This window comes from Condylura cristata, unplaced genomic scaffold (genome assembly GCF_000260355.1).
Source record: "Condylura cristata isolate star-nosed mole 26May11 unplaced genomic scaffold, ConCri1.0 scaffold00035, whole genome shotgun sequence".
NCBI lineage: Eukaryota > Metazoa > Chordata > Mammalia > Eulipotyphla > Talpidae > Condylura > Condylura cristata.
The window spans coordinates 3,132,240-3,156,038 of NW_004567136.1; the positions used below are offsets into that span (position 1 = coordinate 3,132,240).

The 23,799-nt window shown below is 44.5% G+C and overlaps 1 protein-coding gene across 1 annotated transcript in view; it reads left to right on the forward strand.

Annotated features, from left to right (window-relative positions):
• Positions 1-23,799, forward strand: part of OCA2 (oculocutaneous albinism II) — a 133,579-nt gene that overhangs the window by 91,944 nt on the left and 17,836 nt on the right. Inside the window, exon 22 of the mRNA XM_004692949.2 lies at positions 1,082-1,175. Within this exon, the coding sequence (XP_004693006.2) occupies positions 1,082-1,175 (94 nt within the window). The remainder of the gene's footprint in view (positions 1-1,081; positions 1,176-23,799) is intronic.

Here is a 23,799-nt window from a genome sequence, read left to right on the forward strand (position 1 = left end):
TCTGAGTCTAGGTAGGGTATTGGAAGGAGGCATCGCTGTCAACTCAGCAGAGAACACACGCTCAAGCTACAAAAGCCATAGTTTACAAAAACTGAAAAAATCCATGAAAGAATCGAAGTCTCTGGAAGTCTCCTATAGAAGCGCTTCCCTGCAAGTGGAGAAACCTTGATGATGACGGGACCCTGAGGTCAGAGGGTCTGCCCACGTGCTGGTTCCAGAAGCACACGTGCCACGGTGCTTGGCGGCTTGGGGAGGCAGGCCTGGGGGGACGCAGCTCCTCTTCAGGGCTCCTCCTCCTGCTCTGCTCTCACTCCCTGCCCGGACTCCCTCATGCCCACATGCCGTAGACAGCCCCAGACGCCTGTCTCCTGCCCGTCCTCAGTGGACAGTTTCCTCCTGGGTGGTGTGTGTACAGGTATCTGCAGTGAGCCCTGCCGGCCGTGCCTGGTCATGCCACCCTGCACGCTGCCCTGTGGCAGTGGATAGAAGATGGAGACCCGCTTCTGCAAGCGTGCACCCCCCATCGGCCAGCCACTGTGCGGGAGCCAGGCTGGGTCCCCGCCCCCCCGCACGTGTCCTCTCTCGTGTATCCATGTGCACCTCATCTCCTTCCGAAGATCTGGTGTGCTGCTGTCCAAAAGGCATTTTATCTCCCAGTTGTTGACGTCTCTCCTTCCTGGTCCAGAAATGTGCTTCTGGCCAGAGTGGGTCCTGGAGTCCCGTGGAAGGCGATCCTTACCTGAGACTCATTCGCCTGCGTTGTTGGGCCTAACATTTTCCTCTAAACATCTATGTTACCTCGTCCCAAGAAGATGTGCTGTGCCTCCTTCGATCACAGAGGAAAGACTCGTCCCGTCCCTCCGTGAATTATGATCTTTATAAGCCTTGAATTTATTTTCTGGTTGTTGGTGCTTTTCCCCTGCAGATATTTGCAAAGCAATCACTCGGATAGCGCCTGTAAATAGCAATCATCAAATCAAAAGCTTGTGATAGGACTCGAATTACAGAACAAAAGAGAAGAGCAGTTTACTACCAAGATACAGCTGAGATTTTTGTCTTACTTTAAAATTTTTGATTCCAGGTAATGGGACGCTGATTGGAGCTTCTGCAAATGTGGTTTGTGCAGGAATTGCTGAACAGCATGGATATGGGTTTTCTTTCATGGATTTCTTCAGGTACTCATTAAAATTTCTGTTTGTGTAATTTCTATGTTTACTTAATAGTAATAAAAAGGCAATGCCAATGCATACTGTTAAATACTAAAATAAGCATGTTTTAAACATTAATGCGATTTTGGTGTAGGTGGGGTTAGGTCAGAAAAAAACACTAAAAAAATGTTTGGGATTAGCTTTGTAATGCAGAGAATGATTCAGGCAAGTTGAAAGACTCACATGGAGCCTAGGGGCTGGAGGTGGGGATTGTGGGCTTCTGGATATCTGGAAAATTCCAATGGGCACTGGTGGCTGACTATCCAGGCTGAGAGGCAGGACCCTGATGGGTCTTGCACAAAAGCCCTTTGAATGGGCCCAGAGGTATTGCAGTCTGGGGCCTGGGACCAGCCAGGCAGTGGGTGTTCCCTGTGTGGGCACCTTCAGGAGGACAGCGGAGGATGCACCTTGCGCAAGTTGACTTCCTACTTAATTAAAAAAAATCACTACGTTGGACTATATATAAGTAGGCGTCTAAAAGAAAACATATTCTATTGTAAAAGAATAAACTATAAGACCCCCCCATCATAAATTGGTGTGCTTTCTTACATGGTCCGCTCCCTATCATATTGAGCATATAGATATGACAAAAACTTATAATCACAGTGTCTTATCTTTTTACAATATATCGTGAGCATTTTACCAGGCTGGTGACTATTCTTCCAAAACAGAATATATTTAGATTATACCAGGTGGGTACTTTACTATTTTATCTTTATCTGACATTAAGGTCACTTCTTTTTCTTTGCTATAATCAATCTGTGATGAATATCTTTATAGATAAAATATATAAAACTTTGTTTTATTCTTGGTAACTGAAGATAAATTTCCTAAAATACATTTGCTGGCTAAGAGAACAATGTTTTAAGAATCCAATACATATTGACAAGCTGGTGTCCAGAAACATCGCTCTGCCACCCACAACATTCAAAACACTCACAGATTATCTGGCAAGTGAACAATGCACTCACGTTTTGTTTTAATTAATTCCACTGGGATTACACTATTATATAAGTGATGGAGATTTGCATTGCTTATCCTGCAAACTTTCTATTCTTATCCTTTGTCTGTGTCTTCCTATTAAGAGATTTGAATGCTTCCTATTTTTTTGAAGCTCTCTTACTGTATAAAAGAGTCAGTTTTCGTATGTATATTATGACAATTTTTTGTTTATTTTTTAATTTTAAATGTTTCAAGGGGTTTTTAGATATTCTGTAGTCAAAATTATGTTTCTCACTATGCTCTTCTGGTTTTAAACTGAAGAGTATCTTTCCTATCACCAAAACAGAAAAACGTACCTGCATTTCCTTTTAGACTTCTGGTTTTATTTTAAAATTATTTAATTCACCTTTTTCTTTCTAGATAACTGTAGATCCATGTGTGGTTTTAGGAGAGAACACAGGTGTTCTTATGGATCTTTACTACCCCTAGTAGTAAATTCTTGAAAAAATGGTAGTAAGACATCACCACGAGGTGCTGACATTAGTGTCGTAGGGATACAGAAGCGCCTCATCACCACCTGGACGCCCCGCTTCCACCCTCCCCCACCAGCACACCCTCCTTAACCCCTGCAGCCTCTAATCTCGGCTCCATGTCTAAAATGTTCTCATTACAAAATGTTCTATAAAGGAAATCATCTGATATGTGACCTTTTTGGTTTTTCTTTTCTCACTCACCATAACTGCCTAGTGATTCTTATAAGTTGTTTCATGTCATTATTTTGTTCCTTTTCGTGCAATCCATGAGTGCACCCCAGTTTGTCTCATCCACCACATGGATTTACCACAGTGTGTTTCATAATTCACCCATTGAGGAACCTCTGGGTTATTTCCAGCTTGAGCCTGTTATGAATAAAGTTGCTGTGACATTCATGGACAGGTTTTGAATGTAGGTTTTCATTTCTCTGGGATAAATGCCAGGAGTGAAATTACTGAGTCATATGGTAAGTGCATGGTTAATGTTTAAAGAATTGTCAAGTCAAAGTATTTTCCTGAGTGCTGTACCATTTCATGTACCCACATGTGATGGGGGAGAGATCGAGGCTCTGCATCCTCTCTAGCATGGATGGTTGTCACGATTTTTCTAAGTGCGTACTGATAGTTCTTTGTGATTTTTAATTTGAGTTTCCCTAGTGGGTAATGACATTGAACCTCTCCTCCTGTTCTCCCTGTTATCTGTACATGCTATAAAGCACAGTGACTCTCCACGCCTTTTCAGGGTGTCTCTTTATACAGTTTATTGTTGGAGTTTGCTTAGTTGTCAGAATAAAAGTTTTTAAATTGATGAGCTCACATTTATTGATATGACTCATGTTTGCCACATTATTTGATCACTGTGTATATGATGCTTTACTTTAATATTTATGTTTTTCTCTATATTATTATTTTTGCTCCTTTGTTTTCTAAAAGGTTTCTTTGTAATTAGAAACATTCTAGTGCCGCTCTTTCTCCCTTTTTTATATCTTATCAAATGTCATTAGTCCTCTATTTTCTTTTCTTTTAAAAAAATCCAGAGGAATTATTGCCTTGGCGTTTTATTTTATTTATATTTTTAGCGATACAGCATTGGCTTATGCCACTATGTAGGTGTCAGATGCGCAGCCTTATAAGCCAGCATCTGTATATACTACATGATGTTTACCAAAAGTCTAATTTCCATCTATTTTCTAATTTAATCTTTTGTATATGGTTTGTCTATCTTTTTTTTTTTTTTAAAGATTGATTTATTTGTGCATACAGAACTGGGTACAGGCCAGAGGCACCGGGATGGTGAGAGGCTTCACCAGAGACAGAGTGGGGAGCAGAACAGGCAGATCGACAAAGTACACTGCTGAGGGGAGCAGCGGGCGGGCCAGGAGAGGTCTGCCGCGCCATGTGGTCACCTCTGGGCAGGCAGGAATCGAACTCATGTGGAAGTGGCTTTAGCTTCTTAGTGCTGTGCTTTAACCTGTTGCACCCCCATGGAGGGCTGGTTTGTTTATCTTTTAACGGTGTCATCTGATTTTTACCTACTGCCCTTATAACAATAGATATATTTACTTTTCTCTTTCCCTCTTATTTCTTCACTTAATAATTGAATTATTTCTAGTTTCAAAGCTGGAAGCATTGGTATATTATATTCTACTATCCTCCCTTGCCTGTTTGCTTTAGAACTACAATTAGCTTATTAAATGCTGTTGTCTGTCTTTCTGTGAAGTCGCCCTAGTTACCTCTCGATGGTTAAAGTTAATCTTGTAGAAGAGCTCTTGAAGACTTTATGAGTGCAGTGTGTCCCGAGCTTGGTAGATTTGCAACTGTTCTCTACAGCTTTGACATTTGAAGGAGAGCTTCGCTTCATAGCTTATGAAGTCCTTGGTTCACATGTACCCTCTTTGGGTATTTTGAAAGTGCTGTCCCCTCGTTGATTCATGTGTGTGCTGATTTGGGACATTTGATGGCAGCTAATTCTCTCACTTCTCTAAGGTATTCTATCACTTTGCTTAGAGGTCTGGAGGAATTGTTTCCTTTTTATCAGTACACAGCAAGATTATTAAGGAAAAGAGAAAGGAGAAAGACACCTGCATAGACACAGATGGGCAGTCCTAAAAGACAAGACCTGCATCTTTGAAAGGCGTAGGTTGAAGAAACACCTGCAAGACACAAGCAGGTCAGAGGAATTTTTTTTTAAAGATTTATTTTATTTATTCATACAGAACTGGGGTACAGGCCAGAGATGTGGAGGGTGAGAGGATTCACCAGAGACAGAGTGGGGTACAGAACAGGCAGATCGACGAAGTACACTGCTGAGGGGAGCAGCGGACGGGTCAGGAGAGGTCTGCCTCGCCATGTGGAGCTCCTCCAGGGCAGGTGGGAATCGAACTCTGTTTTCTGTGACTGAAGGAACACCTCGGCCCGCATGCGCCCATCTGTCCATCTGCCTCCCATCCCTCCCTGTCCACTCCCAGCCCTCGGCACTGTCCCACCTCCCATTGCTGCTCAACCTTAAAGCCCGGTGGGCTGTGCCCGCAGGAAACCCTGTGCTTCTGGGGGCGGGTGTCTCTTTTGTGTCTCCAGGCACAGAGTTGGTACGACCTGCTTCATGGGGACTGACGGGAAGCTCACAACTCTGGAACTGTATCTCCGTTCTCACTCTAAAGCCATTGCTTGGGCAACTGTGGGCTCTCAGTCCACAGGAGGAGGCCGGGACCAGGTGGGGAAGGATGACGAAGCCCACAGCTGAGTCTCTTCTGTGCCCACCACGTGGGCTGCAGGTTCACCTGGCATCCTTGAGGAATAGAGCGACCAAGCAAGCAATCACTTCTCAATTAGGAGAATTACCCAGAGTCAGGTTTTCAATTTTGTCTAATGTAATGATTATGTCACGTTACGACAATATAATGATTGCTGATTGCTCAAGTCACAGATCAGGTCTTAATTAAAACTTTAAAATTTCTAATTGGTCCCCAACAGGGCCACTCTCGAATGTAGAAAACCGGCATTATCTCCACGGATGGAGATGTGTGTGGGTGTGTGCACATGTGTGTGTGACCTTTGAAGTGACCACATGCCCCAAGCCAGCCGGGTATGCTGTGGCCAGTCCCTTGAGGTCTCATGTGCAACAGATAGGCTGTAAGCATCACCCACATTTTGCAGACCTCTGAGGGGTATAGAACTTGGCTCAAGGGTGAGATGGGCTATAAGAGAATTGAGTAGCATTTTAGGTGAGTGTCTTATCTGTAGACAAGACCTAACAGCAGGCTGAATCTGCTGTCCTCAGAAAGGTCTGCTTGAAGTTTGGCATCTGGGAACCAGGATTTCAGGGGGGCTCCCACTATTGCTTAATCCACAGGAGGCCTCGTTGTGAATAAACTGTGCACATCTTGGTCTCTGCTGAAGTCTACTGTCAGAGGACAGTAGGGACTGTGGACATGAACATGGGCCAGGCAAGGGCCCTGCATGATCTACCTGCCAATGAAAATCTGGGCACCAAGCCCCCCTATAAACAATACACCCAAGGTTAGAGCTTGTTGTTGGAGGAATTTGTTGCATCTTGTGGACCCCCAGTGGGAGAGGGAAACTCGCTGCTTTGCTTTATATGTGATAAATTGAGGCCTTGAATCTTTTTAGCAAATCATTGAATTTGCTACATAACTTTTGAGATGACTCCAGCCTCATTTATTAATAATGATATTTTCAGATATTACCACTAACGAGTATTTTCTTTTTTATTGTGGTAAAATACAAATGACAAGAGGTTTACCATTTCAGCATTTAAAAAAAAAAGATTTATTTATTTATGCATACAGAGCTGGCGTACAGGCCAGAGATGCAGGGGCGGTGAGAGGATTCATCAGAGACAGAGTGGGGAGCAGAACAGGCCAGCTGACAAAGTACACTGCTGAGGGGAGCAGTGGGCGGGTCAGGAGAGGTCTGCCACGCCTTGTGGGTCACCTCCGGGGCAGGCGGGGATCGAACTCTTGTGGAAGTGACTTTAGCTTCTTAGTGTTGTGCTTTAACCCGCTGCACCACCAGGGAGGGCCCCATTTCACCATTTTTAAGTGTGTGTGTGTATATATATATACATATTTATGTGTATATATGTGTGTGTATATATATGTGTGTATTTGGTATATATATGTGTGTATTTGGTATTAAGTATCTCCATGTTGTGTTAAATAACTGTTCTCATTACAAAACTCCCATTTCTCCTCTATCCCAAGTGTGGCCACCACATGTCACTCCTGGTCTCTATGAATGTGACAAAATTATATTCATTTTTAAGGCTGAATAATATTCTATTGCATGTACACGCTCTCCACACATCCACTGATGAACACGGGAGTACAGAATATCTAAGTCCCTGCTTTCCTTTCCTGTGGCTATATGTCCAGAGGGGACATTGATGAATTACAGGGTTATTTTGTGTTTAACTTCTTGAGGGTCCGCCTTGCTGTGTTCAGCAGCATTTTTCCACCTCACCAGCAGAGCATATGTCCTTGCCAGCGCGTTTTTCCCTGTGTTTGTACAATAGCATCCTAAGTAGTGTGAGGCAGCAGTTTACTGTGGTTCTAGCTGATATTTTTAATACATGGTTGTACAGATAATTATGAAGGAGAGATTATCTGGATCATTCAATCCAGCCCTTTTGCTTCAAGCGCTAAAGTATCTCCAGTGAGAATGATTTGAAAGTCAAAACATGCTTTACACACAAACAGGGTTGACTAAATGTTTGACAGCTCATTGTTTCAGTTTTTTCACATCACATTGTTGACCAGAAAAGAACTTATTCTCTGAAGCTGATGTCTGACTTATTCAAGAAAAAGTTAGTTATTGACAATATAATTTCATTTACGTGTGTGGCACTCTATTTTAATTATGTCCTTTCTTTACAACAGTCTGTCTTCTTTTACTGCCTAAGCTCAAGGCCATTCATAATTTTCTCTTATTTTGTGCATCACAGTTACTGAACCTTAACGATAAGGAAAAAAAAATAAAAGTAAAACCTATGTGTAACATGGCTTCAAGATGGATTTTGACATTGCAACAGCCAGAATCAGCATAATGTCACACCTGAGTAAGCATAATATCACACCTGAATCAACATAATGTCACATCTAAAGCAACTTGAAAAGAGGGGAACATACGAATTCATAGTTAGTAGAAGGAAATAAATAATAAAGAGTCAAAAAAAATAGAAACCAGAAGTTATACAAAAGACCAAGGAAACTAAGAATTGGTTCCAAGAAAAAACCAACATCGATAAACCTCTAGTTGGGCTAACAAGCTAACAAGAAAAGAAGACAGAAAACGTTAATAAACAAAATTAGAAATGCAAGAGGAGAAATTACCACAGATGGCACAGGAATACAAAGAATTGTAAAATTATTCTGAACAAGTATACACCAATAAGTTAAATAACTGTGAAGAAATGCACGATTTTCTAAATATAGTTTACCATGACAAAACCAGGAAGAAACAGTAGGGTTGAATAAAGTGGTTACAATTATGGAAATTGAAAAATTTATAAAAATCTCCCTGAAAGTAAGAGTCCAGGGTGAGGCTGCTTTACAAATGAATTCTGTCAAACCTTTAAAGAATAACTAGGTCCATCTTGCTCATTATTTCTAAAAATCCAAGAAGAAGGAGTGTTCCTTAATAGAGTTTATTATTCCAACATCACCCTAATACTGAAACTAAAAATAAAAATAGCAAAAGGAAACTACAGAGGAATATTGATGCAAAATCTTCAAGACAATACTAGCGAATTCAGTCGTGCAAGGACTGTCACTACCCCAGTGTTGCAAGGATGGCTTGGCATAGGTACATCAACCAACACAATGCAGTTCACCATCAAAGAAAAGATTAAAAATCATAAAGTAATAATGGATGCAGAGAGGCGATTTGAAAGCATCCATTATGACTGAATATATATATATTTTTTGACTTATTTATTTATGCATACAGATCTGGGGTACAAAGCCAGAGGTGCAGGGCGGTGAGAGGATTCACCAGAGACGGAGTGGGGAGCAGAACAGGCAGATCAACGAAGTACACCGCTGAGGGGAGCAGCGGGCAGGTCAGGAGAGGTCTGCTGCGCCATGTGGGTCACCTCCAGGATGGGGATCGAACTCTGGCTGAAGTGGCTTTAGCTTCTTAGTGCTGTGCTTTAGCCCGCTGCGCCACCAGGGAGGGCCATGACTGATTATTTACATAGTTTTACATAGTTTACATACCATATGAACCCTAAGGTTTATGCCCAAGAGTTGCAGAAATGCAACTCTATTTTCACTTCACAGTGCACTAGATTATCAGTTCTGGCAATGAAGTTCCCTATACATTGTTTAAGAGATATGGAAGAATCTCAGAAGCAGAATGTGCAACTAAAGAAATCAAAGAGCACATAGGATTGCAGTTACATGAAATATTTATGAAAAAGTTATCAGGGCTGCTAGGAAATAGGATAGAGATTTCTTTTGTGGGTAAGAAGGCAGCATGAGGGACTTTGGCTGCCAATAGTGTATTTTGACAGTGCTTGCTCAGCTTGTAACGATCCATTGAAGTGCATGTATGCTGTGTACACTTAATTTTGTATTTCTGCTGTATCCAGGGATCAACTGCCCATGGCATAGTCACCGTTTTTGTAAAAAAAAGTTTTGTTGGACACAGAGGTCCTCATTTTGTGAAGTACTGTCTGTGGCTATTTTCAGACTGGAACATGGTCATGCAAACAGATTTCTGAAGCCACAAAGAGATACTTACTGGCTTACAAATAAGTGTGTGTGCACATGGGCCTGTGTGCATGTCTGCAGGTGTAGGGCTGGGAGTTTACGCAGGTGTGCTGCTCATGCTGCGTTGGTGAATGCTCCTGGGTGAGTACTGTGCACATAGGAGTACATGTACACACGTGAGCCTGAGTGCATCTCTGCACATGCATGTCCACATCCAAGGTGCAGGAGACCATAGCACACATGTTTCACGCACGTTCGCGCACAGGTAAAGACCCATGAGCATGACAGCACATGCATGTGCCCATGTAGCTGTGAACTATGTTATGATTTTCTACACCTGTGTGAGTGCCTATGTGGTGCTAGGTACCCCACTTGTGGCTTTTGTATGTGCAAGGGCATGCATGCCTATTAATGCGTGTGCTTGTTAGCCAGGTGGGAGAGGAACTCCAGCTAACAACTGGACAGTTCCAGTTAAACTTCCCTATTGTTTATTGCAAGAATGAGCTGAACAGAGAGACGGTAGCAGGGTCACCAGAAAATAAACTAATTCGTCTTGCTCACCTTGGATAAAATAAAAAGGCATCTCAAGAATGTGCATAAACTCTCTAACAAGGAACATAGAAAGGAAAACTGGTTCTTCTGCATCGTTGCGAGGTCTGGAAGGCATGACATTTGGAAGGAAGTTTGCATTTAAAAATAATAATTTACGGGCTAGCAAAGACAGATCATTTGAATCATTGTTCCGATATTGATTTCTTTCTGTCAGAGGCATGTGGTCTGCACTTTCCTTTAAGAACACTGGTGTCCTTTTTCTTTTGTGCTGCCTGACCTAGCAACCCAGGGCAGACACACTCAGAGATATACAGGGCTTGATTACTTCAGTAATCATCTTGAAGTGTTTCAGCAGGTTGTTAGCTGCAGAGGCACCTTTCTACCTAAAGTCTCTAACAGAAAAGCATAGCCAGAATGCTGAGAAGTCATTTCTCTGTTTATGGTTTACACATCCAAGCTATTTACTTTTTTGGTTCATGGACCTTGCTTGAAACCATTTTGGGGAAAAAAAATGTTGAACTTAAAAAATTAGCGACAGTTCACACTTTATTTAGATTTCCTATTTGTACCCCCACCCCTTGATAGGGACCCCATTTGGTCCTAGGACCCCGTCTGAGTCTGCATTGCATGTATATCCTGTCTCTCAAGTCTCTGCTTGACTCTGACAGTTTCTCAAACTTGGTTCTGATGCTGGCAATTTTGAGATATATTGATCAGATGTTTTATAAAATGACACTCAGCTGGGACTTGCCTGATATTGTGTTCAAGACTAGATTGGGATTATGACTTTGGGGAAAAAGACCGCTGCATCACCTTGTCATTTTTATCACATCACAGCTGGGCTGCAAACCGTCACTGTGACTTCTCACTGTCCATGTTAACTTGACCCTTGGGCTGAAGTCTCATCGTCAGGTTACTCCACTGCCGGGTCCCTCTTTCTTCCTCACTGTCCTGACCTCTTTGGCTGCAGATCAATCTGCGCAGAGCACACTGATGACCTGGGGATTGATGTGCCTACTCCTTGAAGGTGGAGTGTCAACAAAAGCTATTTGAAAGCTATTTTCTTCTGCAGACATTTGTGTGTTCTCCCTCGGTGACTTACTTATTTGGTCATTTAATTATATCACTGTGGACACATGGATATTTATTTTATTCTTTGAGATATAACACAACATTATTTTATTTACTTATTTTTTATTTAATTTATTCCAGCTTTGGCCACAGGGAGCTGTTTCAGTGGCGCCCACGTTTCTATGGCTCCCCAACGCTGCTTTTGTGTGTCTTACAGTATGCCGCAGACTCTTGTGTATACCTGGCTGCATTCCTAGTGTCAGCCATTTCTCCAATGATCCTTGCATTTTTATTTTTTTAATTATGGAACAGCATTAGAAACCAAGATCGGGCTTTAGCTGTGCTCCTTGCTACTGGGGTATCTAAGTGACAGAGCATGGAAATACAAGTAAGCATTCTCAACTGTATAGACAGAGATTGACAAATATTTCTAACATGAGCACCTGTCTCTTGTTAAGCTTAACAGGCATTTACCCTGATTTCTCCAAGTCTAATCATTGTCCACAAGTGGATAATTCCAGTATCTGCCCCTTCCCTAACTGTAATCTCTACTGCAACAGTCAGAAGCCACCGCCCACCAACCACCGGTAATTTACTCCATCAGTCAGTTCTAATACACGTGTCAGAGTTTAAGCCTGTATTCCTGTGGCAAACACCTTTACCTGCTTGAGTACAGTGCTTGCGGGCAATTCCTTTTCCTTCTAGTCTCACAGACGCTACTCACTCCCACTCATTTAGGTCAGTACTCCAGCCCACCTCTATGAGACCCTTTCATACATTTATCCTTGCCGCAGCCTCGTGCCGTCCTAGGGTGCTCTGATCTCCGCAGTGATGTTTTCAGACTTGCATACAGTGTGGCTCATTCTTCATACTGCCCATTTCACTGGTTTTTGATAAATGCACATTCCATGTAATCACCATGACAGTTTTCTACTGAGAAGTTGTACTTCTTTAAATATCTCTGTGCTTCATCCTCCTCTTCACAGCCTCAGGTTAGCACTGATCTTTTCAGTGTCTTTACAGTGTTGTCTTTTCAGAGAGTTGGATGAATGGAATCACCACATACGCAGCCTTTCAGACAGCCTTTTTTTTCCACTTAAAAGTATGCATTTAAGAGTTATGTCTTTTCTTGGTTTTATGGCTTATTTGATAAGATTATATCACTGAATAGTATCCCATTATGTGGGGGTCCTGCGGTTTGTTCATCTGCCCATTGAAGGATATTTTTATGGTATCCAAGTTTTGGCATTTGTGAAATAATTAGGAACAAAACTGATAGAAACGGGCAGACTTACGACACATAGCTCTTTATGGGGTTTCAGCTCAGTGGGGTAAACACCTAGGAGCATGGCTACTCACTTAGATCATGAGATCATGCTTAGCCTGAAGACCCAACTGTCTTCCAAAGTGACCATACAACTTTGCAAGTGGTTGGCCATTGTCTGGGCCCAGAGTCTGAAGTCCTGTCTTTTGCCAACATCTCTGATGGGTCAGTAGACGGCCATGCACTTTGAAGCCATGATCGGAGGACTAGAGAGAGCTCCTACAAGACAGATTCAGTGGGAGAATCAGGGCAGCAGGATGTTGCTGCTTCTGGTGGGAAGACACGGGAAGAGAACTTATGAGGGAGGGGAGGAGGAAGCCAAAGTGAGCACCTCGCTGAGCCAACATCCCCCAGATGGAAGCTTCCCCATCTGGAAGGCAGATGTTTCTACCAGTTAATCTGCCAGATGAGGTCCCAACTCCAAATCATCCGCCCGCTGCCCACTCTCCCAGCTAGTGAGAAGAGCCTGGCCTGGCCTTGGGTCTCTCTGTTGCTATCTTGAAGGTCATGGTGACCCCTGCTTGTGGTGAGACTTTGGTGTCTTATTTAACTTTTTGAAATGAACTTATTTTCTTCAATGCTCATTTTGTTCTTTATCAGTTCTAATAGATGCAACATGCTGATACTTATTTCCTCTTGGTCTAGTTATAAGAATCTTCTTTATGACCTCAGATCAATGCTTTAAGATATGTGGGTATGTTCTTCCAGCCTGTTGAGTGCAAAATAAATGAGACATCTCTTTCTTCTACACCAGGACATTCCATGTGCTACTGTGCACCACCTAATTACAGATTTCAGTCATCTGACAGATACTTCCTCCTAGTGGAAAAGTTTGGAAGAGATAAAAGAGTTTCTTTTCCTGGTACCAAGTCGATCTCATAGTTTTTAGTTTCATTTTTTTCCATTTTCAAAAGGAAGGTTTCTTAGAACCTTCTAGACTGAAGCCATTTCTCCAGGTTCTGTGATAGTGGAGCACTGAGGTGCTCTCTCCTCTCAGGCCCTGCGTGTGTGTGCAGGAGACGCCTGGGAGATCCAGCCTGGCAGGGAGAGAGGTTCCCCATGGGCCCTTCCCACTTGGCTGGGACCTTAGGAGATGCTGGCCCCACACTTCCTCTCCAGAGAGGGGGAGCTTCCTAACGCTCAGGGTCTTGCAGCTCTGTCCACCTTTCTCTGTCCAGGGTCTTGTTCTCAGCAGTGCTCCCTACAGACTGCGTGGGGCCTCGCTCCCACTCCTGTTTGTGAATCCACCAAGGCGCTGGGGCAGGACAACCTGATCCTGTGTCTGCAGTGGGCAGGTGGGGAAAACTTGTGGGAGAAAAGTATGAGCAGCAGCCATAGCCAGGGCTCTGGTGAGGACCTCGATAGGGCAGCTGTAGACCGGCCCTGTCTGGCGCGTTTCACCTCTGGTGAGCCAGCATCGCACTTGGGAAGTCACAGGAGGAAAGATAGATGCTGGTTCCAGGGATGGTCTGGCCTCGAGAGCCCTTTATATCATCTAATTTTTTTTTTCCTCTAAGCAAAAGAGAATTTATTCTTTTGTTCTTGGTGACGTGAATTATTATTTGGACACATTAGAAAAGGAAAAGCTGACAGTTTTATATCTTGAACTTGGAATGAATAGTAACTTTGCTAAAAGAGCAGTCCCCTTGGAAAAATTTAGTTTATTACATAATTGCTCTTAATTGATCATTTTTAAATGCAGCCTTTAAAAGTGACTTTGTCCTTTTTCCTGTCAATACTAAAACCTAGCTTGACCTTCTCTCCAGGCAAAAGTGCCACCAGCCTGCTGTTACGATTTCTGGCCATCAGTTTAAGTGTGATTAACACGGGAAGCAGTCAAAGCTCCCCACACCCACATTATGTATAGACATAGTTCTGTTTTTTGTTAGTAACTCAACAGGAGACAATCGTTCTTCTCCTGCCTTTTTTCTTTTGGAAACCACCTGTATTTTAGTCCTTGGAGACTTAAACGCTAGCTATATATTAATCTCCATGTAGTTATGAAAATGAGTTTGTGTATTTTTATGGACAGAAAGTTGTGGTGGATTTTGATAAATGGAGACTATGTGAGGGAATTCAGCTGACTGAGGGTGTGGCTTTACTACAACACTGATCTCACCATTGAGTCACTGACCTCGTGACCCATGCAACATCAGTTAATAAATAAAGCTCACCATTTTGTAAAAAGTAGTTGTGGTATGCTCAAATCCAACTCTGAGATTGTTCTTATGAAGTGGCTGGAATAGAAATGTAAGTGACCCTGGACCTGCTAATCACCATCAAACTCACTTGTCTCAAGGTGAAGGCTGGGGCCGGCAGAGAGCCGCACCTGCACATACATACCCTTTGCCTCGACCTTGGCACCTTTTCTTATTTGGCCACCATGGTCATATGGCCATGATTAACTTCACCTTATGTGTGAGGAAACTGAGGTCCACATGATTTTTGTGATTGGCCATGATGACAGAAAACTACATCATCTTCTTACTCAAGTGACATGGCACTGTCATGCCAGATGAGTGGTGGTTCTCCTTCCCTACAGGGAGAAGAGATGAGCGTGCAACACAGTATTATTCTAAGACTCCGAAACAGCACGGAGTCATTTTCTTTTCTTGATTGACTTATAAATTAAAAACAAAAAATCAATAGATCTGAGTTTTCTAAGCTTTAAAATGTGTTAACTTTTTGAATGAGACAAATTGTACTGAAATGGGAAGCAAGGGGGGGGGGAGTAGGTAACTGCCAAACTTCTGAAAGCACAGTGAACACCAGAGGGTAGTGAGAGGCAGTGGACATTGCTACAAGAAGTGACAGGTAGTAGAAAGAGGACCAGCGTGTGCAAGAAGAGATTTAGTTGAGGCAGAACAAGCCTTGAAGAAGGAACCACAAGGCTGAGGGTCTTGGTGGGGGTGGGAACAAGCAAATGGCCTAGTGGTGCCCTGTTGAAGCGGAGAAACACGGATGCTGAGGTGAAGGGAGCGGGGAATGATGGGGGGTGTTTCCAGAATGGTATGGTTCTGCTCAGCCTGGCAGGGAGGTGGCTTATAGAAGAGGCTGGTGCAGCAACAGGGTATCTTTTACCCAGATGTGACAGGCACAGGCTAGTGTGGGTTTGGAGTACCATCCTGGTGCCTCTCCTCACTGCTTCCCCCAATCTCAGCTCCACTTTCTTACCTGATTCTAAGATGCCATTTTCTAAGATGTGTCTTCCCAACTGGCTGCTAGCCCGGAACACCGGCCCACACTTCCTTCAGAGCACAATCACCTTTTTCTGTCAATCTGGTACCTTTTCCTTAGTTCAGAAATCTGCGTTGTATGATGTCAATGTTGTACTGAAATATACAGGTCTTTTTCTACTTTCTACGTTTTCTTCCCCTGGTGTAGTCTCCCAGTTTCAACCGTGTGGCTTCCAGTTCCTAAGAAAACTCACGTCGTAAGGTCCTCTCCACCCCAATCCCTGCAGGTCTGTACAGGGTTTTGTATTCTTAGTCCAAAGAAAAGGCAGTTATTTCTTTCTGCTGGGCAGTGTTTCAGTCAGCTTGGGCTGCTGGACTGAAGACCACTGGCTGGGGGACTTAGAAGCACAGACATCCATTTTCTCACAGTGTTGAAGGCTAGAAGCCTGGGAGCAGGGTGCCAGCCAGGCTGCGTTCTGGTGAGAGCTGCCCTCCTGGTAGACTGCCAACTGCTTGTGTGTCTGCCCATGGCAGACAGGCAAGGCAGCTCTCCGGGACCACTTTTATAAGCACATTCGTCCCGTTTTGAGCGTTATTTAGTTTCTTAATTGTCCTCCAGAGGCTCTAACTCCCAATTCCTTCACAATGGGGGTTAGGACTCAGTGTATGGATTTGGGGGGGCATGCGAACATTCACCCCACTGCAGGCAGCCAGTCCTCTCTGTGGTCTCACTTCTCCAGCTAAAATCCTTAATGACAGTCACAGGCTTGCCCACCCTGTCTGAGGAAGCCTGAGTTCTTCCATTTCCTCTGTAAAGTATGTGCTTGCCAAGTGGCCATCTCCTTCCTTATTTCATATGCTGTATCTCTATTGATGGAGCCTGATTCTGCCTTCACCTCCTCCCCGGCCCCATGCAGTGAGGAGACTGGGAAATCTACTGGGGCAAATGATTGGGCAAGTGTTTGGCTTCGATTCCCTTTGCTGTGGGTCACTCCCTTCACTGTATCTTCGGAGCAGAGTGAAGACAGGCATGAAACAACCACCTAAAGAGTTAAGAAAATCAATTGCCTTTGCCTCTTTGCGGCTCCATCGTCAGGGGACGTCGCTTCATCCCATCCCCGGCCAGCTTGCACTCCCCTTTACTTGGGTAGACAGTCTAAATCTGCTATTTTGATCGAAGGGGTAATAACAAATTATGGGTTGGTGACTTATATTGAAATAAGTGACAGAACTATAGATTTATTGCTTGGCCTTTTTCACTCTAAAGAAAATGGACTTTAACAATAATCTTCTCTCTCATAAAAAAGAAAAAATTCTCAGGAAAGAAAATCACTTACTCCATCCAACTAACTAAAGGACTCTCAAGAGCAAAACTTTCGAAATGTTCCTTTAATCTGGTTACAGAGACTGGGAGTGAGGCCCCAAAGCAAGGTTCTCTGGAAGAGCCGTGTTGACTGTTGGGAGAGGCTGGCCTGTGCGCACCCCAAGGCTCCACTGCCTGTGCACAGACAGTACCGACTGGTTCCTGCACACATTCAGGCCGTGTGTGCACATGTGTGCAATGAGCTTGAACGGGTGTGTCTACGTGCATGGAACATGCTTGGACAGGGTATACATGTGGAGCTCATGTAGGTGAGCATGCATGCCCCTGCCTTTCCAGCCATTGGGGAAGAGAAGCAATTCTCAGCAAGCGCCTGAGAATGCCTGGTGGGCAGGTGGGGCTCTGTTTGAGGGCGGCCAGCAAAGACACGCTGAGATGCCATTTGGTTTGAAGGAGTATGGGCAAGGTAGAAGAAATTCAGGAACCGAGGACTGGGTGGGAAGGCCCTGCAGTGCAGGGGCGGGCAGGGAGGGCCTTAGCAACCTGGTCAGGAGCGTGGACATCTAGTCCAAAGTTGTCGGAAGCCATCAGGGGCGTTGGGGCAGACTCTGGCCTGACCAGGTTGTCACTCGTCACCTCCCTCTGGCTGCTCTGTGTATGGGGAGAGGCAGCCTGGGTCAGTCTGGGTGATTTTAGTGGTTCTAGTCCTGGAATGCTGCTGGGTGGCATGGCCTGGGTGTGGCTTGAGATATGGTGGAGCTGGGAGACGTGGCTTAAGAAATTTCCAGTGTGATTACCTTGTGAGACGAAGCCGTGCCATTCCGTGGAGGGGCAGCGGAGGGATGGGGCTGAAGCACAGTGTGCTGTGCTCTTGGATCTGTGCTACCCCACTCCCTCCGATGAGGGCTGGGCCGGTGCTTCTCTGTTGCTCTGTCTTCTGGGTCATCTGTGCACGCCAGTGGCTCCCATTCCCATCTGCACACCAGCGGGAGTCACCTCGCATGGGGGCCTCATCCTATACCTGCCTGCTTCTTTAGCACTTCTGCCCAGAGGCCGGCTTCCCCTCAGACGTGCTCAGGGCACCCCCTAGGGCCCACTCCAGCCCAGGCCCATGGCCTGGACCTCAGGTTGTCACTGCCCTCTGCCTCAGGCCCAGTCAGTACCAAACCCCAGGGCAGGGCAGGTCCTCTGGGGGCCAGAGCTGCCCGAGCGTGGGTCAGGCTTTGGCATTCTGCTCTTGCTGCCTTGAAGTTCTTCGAGTCTCACGTTTCCATTTTGCACCAGGCCCCACATTGTGTAGTTGGCTGCCAGTGTGTTTCTTCTGCGGAGTATCTGGAACACCAGCCACGTGTCTCATCTCTGTCCCACACGGTGTCCAAGCGCCTCCAATTTTACTGTGTCTGCAGCAGCTGTTAGCCCACCCTGCTCCCTCTGTGCCCTTTCTGCAGCTTTGCACTGCGTTCGGGACTGTGTCCAACCTGGTGGTCTGTTCAGCCCACTCCGACATGACAGCTCATGTGTCCTGTGCCCCACTCCCTGCCGGCTTCTCTGGTGAACCCCGTCTCACCACTCAGGCGCACAATCTTAGTCCAGGCTCACCTCCCTGCTCTGCCAGCTCCTCTTACCCCACCACCCCACTCCCGCCCTTGGCAGGTGCCTCAATACAGTAAGATACTGTGCAGTGAATTGTTCAATGGCTGTGTTTGGCTTGAATGCAAATTCAGCATTCCGTGGTCTTGGGTCTGGGTCGTGACCATGCTGGGAGGATGTTGTGCAACCATCCCAGGCCGGGTAGTTTCGCTGTCGATTCTCAAGATGAAAAGAGCATTTTGGAGCCTCGGTAATCATTTTATAGGTCTTTAAGCTGAATCAGGGAACAGAGCAACAGGCAGGGAGACTGCAACTGAGCCCCCCAGCCTCAGACTGATGCTGCCACCCCAGTGGTAAAAGCCCCTTTTACCCTTCGCTTCTGGGCACAGGTGTCTGGAGTCATCTGCATGTCCCATGCCCTTGCCTCTTGGCAACCGAAGAGATGGCAAGGCACAGGTGCCGGCCATGGAGACACATGGCAGAGGGGCGGGCGCAGAAAAAAGCCAGATATGACTTCATTTTCTTTAGAGATGGGAAGCTGATCATGCTAGGGTCCCCTGATTGCTAAGTAAATATTTAGGAATGGATGAATGAGTGAATGAACGAATGAGTGGTAGTCTTGAGGAGCTGGTCCAGCCCACGCTCAGGTAATGAGCTCTGAAACATTGGCTATTCAAGGGTGCAGGCTGCTGTGTCATCCTTCTTGGTCCAGGGAGGGAGGGGTCTGCTTCAGGGGTCCCAGCTCTGTAAACCTCCATCTCTGGCCTCCACTCATCTTCCCTATTGTGGGTTCAGTTTACTCTCCCAAGGAAGAAGGGGTTGAGCCAGATGGTTTCTGAAGCCCTTTGTGAAGCCAGCATTTTATGTTTCTATTTTCATCAAAGCCCCTCAGGAAATAAAACGACAGTGTAAATAATGAAAATAAAAAAAGAACATTTGACGTGAAAGTGCTATGGGCAATTTCTTCTTTATGCTCCTCAGAAATGATCCCATTTCCATCCTCATGAAATTGGGCCATTCTGACGTTCCTCTTCACAAACTCAGACAGACAACTTTTTTCCTTTATATCTCAAGATGACAATTTAAGTACAAGGAATCTGATTCTTGAAATATGGTTAATTTTTCCTTTCTCAGTTGTAAATGTTGTGCATGTGACTTGTGTTAAAAGGCACTAAGGAGTCTGCCTCTGGGGTTCCCCCGTCTTTGGCAACCCCAATCTCTGACCTCCTCTCTGGCTCTTCACACATCTCCCATTTTCTGATCTCAGTTTACTCAGTGAGCAAAATAATCAGATTTATAAATCCTTTCTAGGAGACCAAGGTAGAGGGGGTTAACACTTCACCATTCTTCTAACAGTTTCTGAGTGAAAATTGTATCTGTGGGTTGGCTAGTCAATTTTTCTTTTTCAGACCTAATAGGGAAACCTTTAGATTTTTTTCTCAACACTTTGTTATATTCTGCCATACTCTCTTTTTATTTTTTGAACAGCTTTATTAAGGTACAATGAACATACAATAAGTAGCAAATCTTCAAGCAGTTGAAATTTGATAAATTTTGATATGTATATACACTTGTGAAACCAAACATACTCCTCCTACGGCACCCAGAAACTCCCTCCTGCGCCCCCACCCCATTCCAGACCCAAACAACTGATTATTCGCCTGTGTCTCTAACAGTTTGTGCTTTCTGGAGTTTTTATATAAATGACATTATACATACAGTAGGTATTCTTGCTCTGGCTTGTTTTTTTATTTCCTTTTATCATAAGATTGTTTTGAAATTGATATTTCAATTCCTTGTATTCCATGCATTTACCACAAGCCTTCTATTCCTTTGTCTCTTGATAAATGTGTGGGCTGCTGCCAGTATTTGCCTATGACATAGAAAGCAGCTATGAGCAGGCAACACAGGTTTTTGTATGAATGTGTCTACTCCTCAGGTAAATACCTGTGAGTGTACTGATTGGATCACATAGTAAGGGCCTTTACAGTTTTAGGAAATTGTCAGTGTTTCCCCAAATGACCACATCATTTTGCATTCCCAGTGGAATGGACCTTTGACAATCTTATTGATGATAGTCATGGTAGTGGGTGGGAAATCCAATCTCATTTTTTTTAAATTATGATAAAATACACCTAAAATCTACCATCTCAATTATTAAAGTGTACAGCTTAGTGGCATTAATTAACATATTACTATGCGACCCTTGTCACCACCTATCCTGAGAACGCTTCCTCTTGTGAAATCCAAGCTCTGCACCCATTGAACACTAACTCCCTATCACCCCCTTCCCGAACCCCTCCCCTCCACTCCCCCCTTTTTATTTTTTGTCTCTTTGAATTTGATTCCTTGGGTCCCTTGTGAAAGTGGAATCACACATTATATATCTTTTGACAACTGGCTTATTTTACTTCGCATTAAATCCCAAAATTTCATCCATGTTGTGACACATTGCAGAATTTCTCTCCTTTTAAAGAATGATATTTCACTGTATGTTCATAACACATTTTTCTTATCCATTCATCTTTCGCTGGGCATTGGGTTGCTTCCAGCCTTGGCTGTTGTGAGAGATGGTGCTCTGAACAATGGCGTGCTGAATTCCTGCCAGTCTGCTGGATATGTACAGATTCAGGTGGAACTGTCAGACATGCTCAAAGGGGGACACGTGTTAGGGTGTTTTTTTTTTATATAATATAATATTTTATTTTTCATTTTGTGCATTTTTTCATCTTACTTGTAATCCCCGTGGGCTTCTCATCATGGAATGTTTATTTATTTTTTTTTACTGGAACAGAAAGAGGAAATGCTGTAAATGGGTAAAGGGAAAAAGTTGATTAGTGTTAACAAGCTTAAGCTACTCTGGGTGAATTGGTTACTGACTATCTTCTGGCAAAAAGTTTATAATCATCAATTTGCTTTTGGTCTTTGGTCCAGTTCACATAAAACAGGTAGTATGGGTTCTCTGCCTGGCTCCATTTTAAAAATGGCTCCACAAATGTCAACTTTTAATTTCTCCCCCTTTCAGGAGAGACCTTTCTTTGAAAGTGGCATCGATCAACCTCTGGAAAGCGTTGCCAAACAGTTGCTGGGTTGAGAATCCCATTTGTGTTCAGTGTTTGCTCCCTTGTTGTCAGGAAGGTTCATTCTGGGTATGTCACATCCCATGTAGGAGGGAGAAAGTAGTTCCTTGGGAGCCTGTAGGCCACAGTTGAGGAAACAGAGCACCAGAGAAGGGAAAGGCTTTACCACCAAGCTTTCTTTCTTTTTTTCTTTTTTAAAGATTTATTTATTTATTCATATAGAACTGCAGTACAGGTCAGAGATTGCAGGGGTGGTGAGAGGATCCACCAGAAACAGAGTGGGGAGCAGAACAGGCAGATGGGTGAAGATTGCTGAGAGGAGCAGTGGGGGAAACAGGAGAGGTCTGCTGCACCATGTGGGTCAGCGCCTGGCGCAGGGGTTGAACTCACGCTAGAGAGGCTGCAGCCAGCTTCATACTGCTGTGCTTCAACCTGTTGCACCACCAGGGAGGACCCATCACCACGCTTTCTTGAAGGGCCAGCAGCTCCTATGGTTCCCTGAAGAATCTCATGTGAAAAAGCTCATAGCCTTAGGGATCATTTCAAAATGCTGAGCTACCACTCTTTAAGGAGTTTTTTTGTAATATTGAGCTACTTGTTGTGTGACAACAAAAATTCCTATAGCCACAAACAAAATGCAAAGTCCAAAGTACACATTCCATGGGAAACTAGCCACGGGCCCACATGACCACGAGAGGACTATGGAGAATTCCCAGGAAGGCGGACCAGTCATCGAAAAGCCCACATAAACACATCGTAGCGGGGGGCCTGCAATCCTTCCCGTGCAGATTCTGTCTCCTGTCTTGCCCCCTGCTCCCTCACAGGGTATTTCAGTAAATCTACCTTTCCTGTTCTCTGCTCTGTCTCTGGTGAATTCTTTCACCTCTACACCTCCATCAACTATGTTCTGTAATTTCCAAGGACGTTTCTGTATTGGTATCTATAGTTCTGTGAAGTCGGATAACACAATTTGTGTGGACTCCTTCCTCTACCTATGAGGTCTCCTGCCCTGGACGCTCTGTCTCACTATATGTTCTACCCCTTCCCCTCCCTCCTCCAGCTTCTTACATTTTGAGCATTCTAGACCATAGACAGCCATCCAGGTCATGGTACTGGCCATTACTTCTGCGACTCCTCCACCACCCAGGCTCCAGATTGACTCCTCGCTCTTCTCAGGCTTCTGATCAGTGCCACCTCACAGAGAAGTGGCCACCTTCTCTTTTTTGGTCTCTCAGTGACCAAAAAGGCGTCCAGGGGCCTCTGTCCCTACTTCAAGTCACAGAAGTCTTTCTGAGCCTGTCCTCAGAACAATCTTATTATAACACACAGAAGCACCAGAAACACTGAAAGTGCCTCTTTGTTAATTACTGCAAAAACTGTGGATTCCAGACCCAGATGCAGATTTCAACCTTCAGAACGAAGTGGGTTACCTGCCCTTCCTCAGGTCCATAGGAGGCTCTTCCTATTACTTCCTACCTCAGTCCACATGGGTTTGCTGGGCCTGTTAGGTGCCAGGTTAGCACGCGCTGTGTGTGGTTGGTGTTTAACGCACTGACGCACTGGGTGATGAGTGGATGCCAGTTGCTGCATCCAGAGCCGCTCCAGACTTAGCACAGCCTCGGCACACGCTGTTGGCCGCCCGGCTGCCTCACCCACAGAATTTCCCTGACAACTGCAGAGAAAACAACGTCCATTTTGTAGAATAATGAGAATAATCATGTTTTTCAAAGCTGCTTATTAAGAGCTCTCTCATTTAATGAAAAACATTGTTTGGCTGCCTTAAGATCCAATTGTAATGCAGATCCGCTGGGCGTGCAGCTGGTCTCCTTATTTATCTGAGCCCATCTGGGTTCTTCTCAAGGAAACTGTCTTCTAAATGGAATTCTTGAAAGCTGCAGCCTATTAAAAAGGGAAGATGCTACACAGCTACACTGAGACTCCTTACTGGCCTACCTTCATCAAATACTTTGTAAATCTGAAAGCCTGTGGACCTGAGGAAGGGCAGGTAACCGGCTTCGTTCTGAAGGTTGAAATCTGCATCTGGGCCTGGAACCCACAGTTTTTGCAGTAATTAACAAAGAGGCACTTTCAGTGTGTCTGGCGCTTCTGTGTGTTATAATAGATTGTTCTGAGGACAGGCTCAGAAAGACTTCTGTGACTTGAAGTAGGGACAGAGACCCCTGGACGCCTTTTTGGTCACTGAGGACAGTTCCGTCTTCAGAGTTCTTTACTTTGGGTCTTGATCTCCTGCAATGTGAGCTGTTTTTTTTT